Here is a 10,685-nt window from a genome sequence, read left to right on the forward strand (position 1 = left end):
AAAAACAGATAGTGAACTATGTCTGGCCCAGGCTGTAGTTTGCTGACTCTGGACTAGATAATGAACTCCCAGAAGACTGAGCTGAGTTGCATGCCCTTGTGGACATGCTGTGACACTCTGCACATTGGTAGTTACATTTTAAGGGTAAGAGCTGGGTCTGTTTCGTCATCATATTACTCTCAGTGATGCGCACAATACATGGCATATGTCAGATGTCCAACCAAGTTATTGAATAGAGGAGTAAGTATTCACTTGCTTAATCAATTTTCTAATAAAAAACATTAATTTTGTTATGGAAATGGGTAATAAGAGTTGGAGGGGGGGCAGTGGTGAAAGAAAGGCCAGGAGTCCTGGAAGTATTTTGTCAGCTTAGCCTTGGGTTGCCTTTATTGGGCTATTTTCACTGGGTAAGAAATTGAAAATAGATGAGAAAGATGGAGTGCATTGGGAGGCTGGGGAGATGAGAGTTGAAGAGGTTGAGAGAAGTAGTAGAAATGAGGAATGGTGCAATGCCAACAGAGGGAGGAAGACCAGAGTTTGAAATTTTAAAGGCAAATCTCATTGTTTTAATACCTAGTTCCTAGCAACCAAACATCAATCATGTGCCATTTCAATGAGCAATTCTCCTACACTGGCTCTCCCTGGTCTCTAAAAAGTTCTGATATTTCTTTTCTGAGTCACCTTGGGCTAGAATCAGTATACAGTTATGCTGCTGGCCTTCCTTGCTCCCAACATCAAGGACTTGAGAGGGGCATCATGTGTTTTCCATCTCTGTGACTCGTGCATCATTTGACAGCTACTCTCCTTGACTTAAACCTTCAGGGCCCAGAACAGAACTGAGCTCACACCTGTGAACCACTGCTCCTACAGAGGGCTATGATTGGCGTGCAACATCACCACCATGACATCTTCTTCCCTTACATCTTCTTCAACGGTTATGGGGTTAATATTTTCGAATGCCTTTGGAGCATATACCTAAATAGATGGTATCCTTGGCCATGAAGCAAATATCAACAAATGTAAAATAACTTAAGTCATACTAAGTATGCTCTCTGGCCATAAGGGAGTCAAACTAGAAAACAGAAAAGTAGCAGAAAAGCTTTTAAATTCTTGGAAAGTAAATAACACATTTCTGAATAACCCATGGGTCAAAGAAGAAATCTAAAAGGGAATAAGAAAATTCACTGAATGGAATGGAAATATATTAATAAATACAACATATAAAAACAAATAGTGTTGAGAGGGAGAACTAAACCAGTGCTGAGGGAAACACACAGCACTAGATGCTTACATAAGGAAACTGGAAAAGTCTCAAGTCAATAATTTAAGCTCCCACTTTAAGAAACTAGAAAAAGAACAGCAAAATAAACTGAACGCAAACAGAAGAAAACAGAAGAATAAGAGCAGATATTAATGAAATTCAAAGCAGAAAAATAATAGAGAAAAATTGGTGAAGCTAAGAACAAATTCTTTGTAAAAGAATTATCAAACTTCTAACCAGGTTGATGAGAGAGAGAGAGAGAGAGAGAGAGAGAACCAAGTCAGGAATGAAAACAGGGGTTACCACAGCAAACCCTGCAGACATTGAAAGGGTAATAAGAGACCCCTATAAACAATTCTACACATATACACATCTAAGTTGAAATGAAATTTATCAATTCCTCAAAAAAATACAACTCACTGAATATGAAACACATAATTTCATCTCTACACTATTAACGAAACTAAATATATAATTTAAAAACTCCTGCAAAAGAAATCTCCAGACCCATATGGCTTCCTGAGAGAATTTTACCAACTTTCAACACCAATTCTGCACAATAATTTCTAGAAAACATAAAAGGAAATAACACTTCCCAATTCATTATATGAATCCATTATTACCTGAATATTGAAGCCATAAAAAAGTTCAAAAAGAAAAAATTACAGACCAATATCCCTCATGAAGATAGACATAGAATGCCTTAAACATCATAGCTAATGGGATTTAGCAATATATGAAAAGAATTATTCACTGTGACTAAGTGGAGTTTATTTCAGACACTTAAAGCTAATTCAATATTCAAAAGTCAATCAATATAATCCATCATATTAACAGACTGAAGAAAAAAATCACATCAGCCTATCAATTGATGCAGAAAAAACATCTGACAAAATTTAACACCATTAATAAAAGTCTCTCAAGAAGTCAAGAATAGAGAAGAACTTTCTCAAGTTGATAAAGAACGTCAGGTGAGAAAGAAAGAAATAATATTGCCCTTCTTGTCAGATGACATGATTTTCCATATAGAAAATCCCAAGAAACCTATAAAAAAAAAAACCCTCCCCAAATTAAGTGCATTCATCAACACTGTAGGATTCAAGATCAACATAAAAATAAATTGCCTTTCTGTGTACTCGTAATGACTACATGGAACCAATAACTGGAAATTCAATAAGCACAAATGCTCCCCCAAAATGAAATATTAAGTACTGCGCTTATATGCTGAAAACTGTAAAATGCTTTTAAGAAATCAAAGGAGATCTACACATATGGAGAGATGTACTCTGTTCATGAATGGGAAGATTCAACATAGTAAAGACGTCAATGCCTATCAAAATCCCAGCACAGACATAGACAAGTTTATCGAAAATGTGTGTGTTTAGGCACAAATCCTAGAACAGCTATAAAATTTTGAAAAATAAGAATAGGAGAAATCACTCTACTTGGTTTCCAGACTTACTAATAATCAATACTGTGGAGGACAGATAGACACATCCATCAATTCAGCAGAACAGAAAGCTTCAAACATAAAACTGTAACACTTTTAGGAAAAGGTGTAAGAGAAAAATTTTGAGATACAAAGTTTGGCGAAGAGTTGTTAGACTGAAGAGCAAAAGCATAATCAATAAAAGAAATAGCTGATAAGCACAACCTTCACTAAAATTCAAAATTTTGTTCCCTGAAAGACCCTGTTAGGATGATAAATTATAGGCTGTAGACTAGAATATTTGCAAACTAGGTACTTGACAAATGACATGTATCTAAAATGTAAAAAACAAAACAAAACAAAAAAAAAACCTCAACTCAACAACAATTCACTTCAATCAGAAAGTGGAAAAAATACGTGGAAAGATATTTCACCAAAGAAGATACCGGGATGGCAAATAAACACATAAGATGCCAAAATCTGTTACCATTAAGGAAATGCAAAGTAAACCCCCAATGAGATCTCACTACACCTCTAGAACAGCTAAAATAAGAAAAATCGTGACAATCCCAAATACTGACGAGGGTGTAGAAAAGCTAAATCTCTCGTGCATTGCTAGGAGAAATGTAAAAGGGACAACCACTCTGGAAAGTAGTTTACCAGTCTTCTAAACTAAATGTATGCATCACAAACTCAGCAGTCAAACTTCTTGGCCTTTCCCATAGAAATAAAAACAATGTCCACATAAAAATCTGTACATGGTTCTTCACAGCAACTTTATTTGTAATAGCCCCAAACTGAAATCAACCAAAATGTCCTACAGTCAGTGAATGCTTAAATAAACTGCAATGAAAAGGAATAGTTATTAATATATGCAACAACTTGGATGCATTTAAAGGCCATTATGCTGAGTGGAAAAAGTCAATACTGAAGGTTACACATTGTGTGGTTTCGCTTATACATGGACGACCTTCTGATAAAAGTATAGAGATGGAGGACAAAGAAGTGATTGCCCGGACTTCGAGGCAGTGGACGAAGGGGCTGGTGTGATTTCGAAGGCGTGGTACCAGGGAGATCTTGGTGTTAATAGAAGATTTTACAGGTAGTTACAGGAATTTATTTGGGTAATGAAATGGCACAGAACTATACACCCAAACTGTAGCTATGGCAAATTTCTGGTTTTGTATTGTGCCTTAGATAAGAAAGATGTAATTAATGGAGGAAACTGGATAAACTGTACACGGGATCTTTCTGAACAAATTTTGCAACTTCCTAATGTTATATAATTATTTTTTAATAGGGAAAATAATTTAAAATAAAGCCCGTTTGCCTTGGTAGCTGTGGCTCACGTTATTTCTTAAGAGCAGAAACCGTGAAACTCCGGCAAACCCCAATACCCAAGTTCACATCTAAGCGTGAAAGGCGCTGGCCAGCAGAAAGGTGGGCAGCCAGGGAAGTGCCCTCTCCGGGCCCGGAGGTGGCGGCCGCAGCAGGAGGGAGGTGGGCGGGCGCTGCGGAGCTCAGCCCCACCCTCCGCCGCTCCCCGGGCGGGTGCGGCGCCCGCACCACATGGCCAGAGGCCGGGGAGCTGGAGGCTCGGGGTCTCTCGCCTGGCAGGCACTCGGGGCTACGGACCGTCGCGGGCGTCTCTTTAGACAAGAGCTCGGGAGAACTTTCTTTGAACCGCAAACATGTTTAGGCAGTGAGATTGGATTCCTCCTGCTTTGGCTTCCCGCCTCTTTATTGTGGGTTGAATCCCTGTGCCGCCTTTCTTCTCCCGAACCTCCCGGGGTGCAGCCGAGCGTCCTCCCGCGCGCCCGAGTCGGGGACAAAGGAAGGGAGGCGACTGCCGGCTGTGCCCCGGCAGCCCGCGATGGCCCGGCGCTAGCCCCGAGAGCGCACAGCATGCAGGCGCTCAACATCACCCCGGAGCAGTTCTCCCGGCTGCTGCGGGACCACAACCTGACACGCGAGCAGTTCATCTCGCTCTACGGGCTGCGGCCGCTCGTCTACACCCCGGAGCTGCCTGGGCGCGCCAAGCTGGCCTTTGTGCTCACCGGCGCGCTCATCTTCACTCTGGCTCTCTTTGGCAATGCGCTGGTCATCTATGTGGTGACCCGCAGCAAGGCCATGCGCACGGTCACCAACATCTTCATCTGCTCCTTGGCGCTCAGCGATCTGCTCATCACCTTCTTCTGTATCCCAGTCACGATGCTCCAGAACATCTCCAACAACTGGCTGGGGGGTAAGAGAGTCCACCTGTCCCTTCCCCCGTAACCCCCTGCCCTCTGGTAATCCCCCCCACCACACACATTCCCACGCGTTCACACTTCCTCGGAGTCCTTTCATTTCTCTGCCAAGTGCATCTGTGCTCTTTCTTAGTAACTTCATCACCTGCGCTCACTTGGAGATTAGTTTTTTTGCCGCCTCTGACTTGGGCCAGTGTTTCCTCCTTGTCCTTTAGAGACATAGTGGGAAAGGTATAGGTCCAGCTTCCTTTACCGTAATGGCCAGTTTCTTTCCTATTTTTCTTAGTAAAAGTAAGATTAAGATATTCAAATGATAGAAATAAAGTTAAAAATCTCGTCCCCTCACTCCCCCCAAGCTCCAGGTCACTTCCCTGTTCCTTGTGTGGCTTCCAGCCCCTTTCTTGCACTTACACGCATATGTATAGACATAAAAACTTAGTGGAACAAATACAATACATTTTCAGGAGACGGAATCTTGGATTAGTTCTTCTTTTGAAATTAACAGAATCACGCTGGAAGAAGGAACACAGAAAACCTATGCCTTCTGAACTGATAAAGGAGACATGAAATTCTCCTTCTTTAAAAGGGGAGCAGACATTACAGAGGGGACATTTGGAGTCACTAATTTAGGAGCAGTATGTGGAGGATGGAAATAAAAAAGACACCATATTTCCCAAATGGTCAGTCTTCCCGAAGAGACACAGCTGGAGAGTATCCTGTTGTAATCCCATAAGCAGGACATGTTGTATTCTCACCATTCAGGGTGCTCCTTAGGGAGGAAGTACTCCTTGTACCCCCATTCTCACAGTTGGGTGCTTTTTGTAGTCACATCAAAACTTTTGAAGAACAGTTGGCAATGTGAGAGAAATGGATCATTATGCCTTCAGAGTCTTCCATTTCCAGCCCATTACTAATTCCGTTTAGTTATATCCCCAGTGTTGCTTTTTTCCCATTAACTTAATGTTAGTAGGTTCGGATGTGGAAGTCTTTGATTCCCATCTCATGTATAATGTAAATATTTCCAAACATTTCCAAACAAGCATTAAACACTTAGTACAGAGCATTGACTTGAAAAATGACTCATAATGTGGAAAGCTGTAAATTGATTTATGGGTTACTTTCTTATGTATTCTGATGGAATAATTGTGCTTGGATATTTTAACGTTGCTCAGTGCAACCAACTCCATAAAATGTATAGCAAAGTTTTGATCATTATACAGAATTGGGGTTTTTTTTTGAGGAAAAGGAGCAAGTGTTTTCATTTCTAAATGCTTGTGAAAGCGGATTGATGAAGCGTCTTTGTACTGTTGGATGAGGACAGCTCCACTGGAAGAGGTGAACGTGACTAAGCAAAGTAAAATCTTATATTGGGAATCGAAAGGCCTGAGTTAACTACTTTGGCTCTCATACATGTTAATTCAGCACATCTGGGTCCCAGTTTTTCCATAACACGTTAGGGATTAAGGAAGTTTGAAAGTGGAATGCGACAGATATTTAGCCCCCAGCTATATGGAATGATGCCCAGGGAAGGCTGTGTCCTGTGCATCTTCTCTCCTGAGGGCTTCGTTGCTCACTGCCAAGGTTTTTCTCAAGTGTTCTATTTTCCTTGCCTTCTGTTTCACTTGAGCCTCTGAAGACTGGCTACAAATAATAAGTAATAATGTTGGTCGTGTGTTTGATGGGGTTAGTGTGAGAATAAAGTATGTTAGTAAATGTGCTTTGAAAACATCTGGTCATGCCATGAAAGTGTAAGGTATTAAATCTAGAAGGAGTGTTTAATTGGAGGTAGCCTTTGTTTATCTGGGACCAGATTTATAGAATAAATAATATTCTTGTACAGTCAACAACTCTGAAATTGAAGTTTAGGGGAGACGTGAGAGGCTGCAGGGGGTGGGGGTGGAATTAGATATGAATAGATATGAATAGATATGATAAAGAATTAACTTGTGTGCTATAGGATAGAATAACAATTTCAAAACTCTCTTAATAAATTAGCGAAAGAAAGTTCAAGAGAATGTAATCTAAGAACTGAAAATTAATTCAGAATTTATTATTTTACAAAGCTATTAAGGATCTTCAATATGGCAAAACATTCTACCTTGGGGATGCAAAAATGAATAAAGTTTATTTATGACCTCTGGACCCCAAGGAATAGGAGATACCCCAAAATGAACAAAAATGAGGTTTAATAGAAGAGGGTCTGCTCTGCTGTAGGAGCACAGTGGAGTCAGGAAGGCTTCCCCAGGGAGTTGATGTTTGAGGTGGGTGGGGAAGAATAACTTAGACTGTTTCTAGCAGAGAAGGATGGAGTGTGTTCTAGGAACAGGGGCCAATCGCAAGTTGGTGGAAAGAAAGAAGATGGTATTCTAAGAATTTTGTGAAAGACATTTCAAGAATATATAGTTTGTATGTGGGGAATGGTGGGAAATGAGACAGATAGTGTAACTGGGTGGGGAGGGAATCCAGTGTATTAAAAATTAAGTGAAAACCTAAAACATGAATATCCCTTGGTTTCCCTCCCAGGTAAGATAGGCCATACAAACAAAGCAAAGACCACCAGGAGGTAACAGTGGCAAAGGAAGACTCTGGCTCCTCTAAACGGGGCCCTATTGCAGCATGTGGGGGGGTTCACTTTTTTTGTTGTTGTTATTGTTCCTGCCCCCAAAAGAACCTGGGGATATGGATTTTTATGATGTTGGCATCTAATTCAAACTAAAAAGTGAAACGCAATTGAGTAAAACAAAGCATCCCCATTACAGGTTTTGATAGCTTGTGGCTTCATTGTGGTTTTGTTCTAGGAATCCAATGATTTACTTCCTTTATCTCCTCCTTGATCCAGCTGTCACTCAGCATGAGGTTGCTTAATTTGCATGACTTTGTGTGGGGCTGAAGGTTTTTGTTGGAGTTAAGTTCTAGTTTTATTCCATTATGGTCCTAAAAGATACAAGGTATAATTTCTGTTCTTTTAAATTTGTACTAAAACTAATTTGAAACTAGTGAGGGAACAACTACTGTAAGGGGGCAGTCAACTCAACCAAGACACGAAGCCCAAGGTAGAGCAATAACTAAAGTTTATTTGGCACCTTGGTGAACATGGCTGAGACTCCCCAAAAGTGCTTCTCTTTTAAAGATTTTAGGTAAGGTGGGAGAGGAAAGTGTTACTTTGGTGTCCTAATGACTGTGGCCAGGTACCATTCCAGCTGGTTTCTTGCTGAGGCTGAGACCATTCTGTTACTTTATGGTTTAGCCCCCCTGGAGCCATTGTGTTTGCTACTTTCGCATTTCTTCTGCCTGGGTCTCAGAAGAAAGTGGTTTCAGCACAGGTCCCTGAACAAGGCAAGACGGAGGGCCTTATGTTCAAAATGGAGTGGTCTAGGCGTGCTCTATTTTGGAGTTCCTCCAACCAACCTATCAACTACAGGCTTAAGTGAGAGGAAAAACATAATTAAATTCAAGAAGGGGGGAGGCAGAACTGGGGAAGTGGGCTCAGCAAGATTTCACTTAAGGGGATAATGTAGGGGTGTGTGGTGCACCTCCTGGATGCAAGACTCAAATTCAAGCTTGGACTTTTCCTAACAAATGCAAACAATGTGATCTAATCATATGTGCCCTCATATTAATCTGAAATAAATAAATAAATACGTCTCTATGGCTTGGTCACAAATAATTTATGGACTTCCAGGTTGTGAGTTCTTTACGCAGCCCTTCTCTGAAACATTTCTGATATGGTAAGGCTGTGAATGACTTTTTCCTTCTTTTGGTCCACACTTCTTTCTTGTTAGGCACCAGCATCACCTACTGACTCAAAACATGCACTTTAACAAAATTCCTGGTTGATTCATATGCACATTAAAATTTGATAAACACTAATAGTAGTTCATAGTTCTCAGACCTGGCTAGAGGAAGAATCTCCTAAAGAGCTTTTGAAAATCGTCTGTGCCAGCCCCAATTCAGACCAGTTGCACTTGATGCTTTGGGGCCAGCTTGCCCTGACTCAACAGAGGCCACTGTACGTCACTCCATCCAGATCTTCTTTCTGGAACATCATGGTCAGGCTTGAAATCAGTAATGGTGGGATATTTAAATCATGGAAATGGGTGGGCTACTAATTAGGCCTGTAAACAGACAAAAAAAAAATCAAACAATTGTTTTCCAGCACACTATTGAGCAAAGAGATTGAGTTTCTTTTGTCTACTATTGGCACCATCAGTGACAGATGAGACAAAGTGTACCCGTCAACATTTAGTTTATTTACGTTGGAGCTTACGTGAATTAGCTCCAGCTCTTCTGCAGCATCCAGGTGTTGCCCAGCATGGAGGCAGGCTGATGTGTCCTTCCTTCCATCCACCAATCTCAGATCAGCTTAGATTTTGAGATAAATTGTTGACTCACTCTCACATCACTCTCCAGGACTTCTTCCAACCTAGAGCCAGCAGAAGCCCCAGGACTATAAACAGCATATGCTTATGACTTTTATTTTATCACTCACATGAGGATGAGGTTGTGTCGGCATGACATTTAAGAGTTCTATCTCTGTGCTCTTCTCTGATCTATTTGGTCAGACTCTGGTAGTAAATTTGCCTGTTGCCTTTTTTTCAGGTCACCAAATGTACCTTCCTTATCTGCAGCCTATTCCTCTTTTTTTGGTTTTTTTTTTCCCCTTCTTCCTTTTTATTTCCTTCTTCACAATATCTAAATCCTCCTCTAAAATCACTCACTGAACATCTGTTTCTTCCAGCTAAATTCAGAACAATTGATTTCGTTTCTGAACAACCTGCAGAACACTACTGTCTTCTCTAGGTTTCCATGAACTTCTCTTTTCCTTCTTTCTCTGTTGTCTTTATGTCTCTATCTCTTTCTGTGTTCTATCTTTTGACAGTTCTTACACTTCTCCTTATTTTGCAAGGGAGTGTCCCCTGAAGCTTAGTGTGCAACACCTTTCTCGCATTATGCATTTCTGCATAGTAGCTATTATAGTCAAGACACCCATTTCTTTGCTGATTATTCTGAAATCTGTATCTAATCGTTATCTTAAACCACAGTCTTTCACCTGATCTGAAGACTAGACATTTATTCATGGATATCTTTTCAGCATCCAACAATCTCTCATGGTATCTTGACCTTCTGCCCAGGGTCTAAACTGTTATTATTGGTACTGCAAGTCCTTCTTGTAATCAGCATTTCCTGAGTGTATACAGTGTGTTCTGGAATATAATAGATAGATATTGGGAAAGCTGTGTCCATGTGAAATAGCCAGATTTTAGTTAGATTAAGAAAAGGAAGGAAGCATTCGAAGAGATGGAGAATGCAGAGGATTTTGTTGGAAAATGGGAAGCTTGAATTAGATTGGGGGATGTTCACAGCTTTATAGGTTTGAGTTCCCAGCCGAGGGATAGTCTGGGAGAGAATAGGACTGGTAGTGATTGGAGTAGATGAAAACTTAAGGCATAAGGGGATTAATTCATCATGAATGTCTCCCAGAAGGATATAGAAAGTTCTAATTCTAGCCTCCTTTATGACTCTTAAGCTTTAATAACATGAATAAGAGAGTATTTGGGGGAGAGTTATAGGGGTAGTGGCACTGCAAGGAGCCCACCGGGCTCTGTGCCCACTTTCTCCCTGCAGTGGGTGCTGGCACAGACAGAGGAAGGGCTTGCCTCTGCAGGTGTACACAGGGTTCTATGAGTCTCCTTGAAATCCTACTGTGGGCAGTGAAAGAATTTTTAGATAGTGGCTGGCAAATAGT

General features: G+C 40.8%; 1 protein-coding gene across 1 annotated transcript in view; it reads left to right on the plus strand.

Annotated features, from left to right (window-relative positions):
- The first annotated feature begins 4,553 nt into the window (after positions 1–4,553).
- QRFPR (pyroglutamylated RFamide peptide receptor) overlaps positions 4,554–10,685 on the plus strand; it is a 48,646-nt gene continuing 42,514 nt past the window's right edge. Inside the window, exon 1 of the mRNA XM_003800069.2 lies at positions 4,554–4,935. Coding sequence (XP_003800117.2) covers positions 4,596–4,935 — 340 coding nt within the window. The 5' untranslated portion in view covers positions 4,554–4,595. The remainder of the gene's footprint in view (positions 4,936–10,685) is intronic.

Source organism: Otolemur garnettii, unplaced genomic scaffold (genome assembly GCF_000181295.1).
Source record: "Otolemur garnettii isolate 467f Iridium unplaced genomic scaffold, OtoGar3 scaffold00164, whole genome shotgun sequence".
NCBI lineage: Eukaryota > Metazoa > Chordata > Mammalia > Primates > Galagidae > Otolemur > Otolemur garnettii.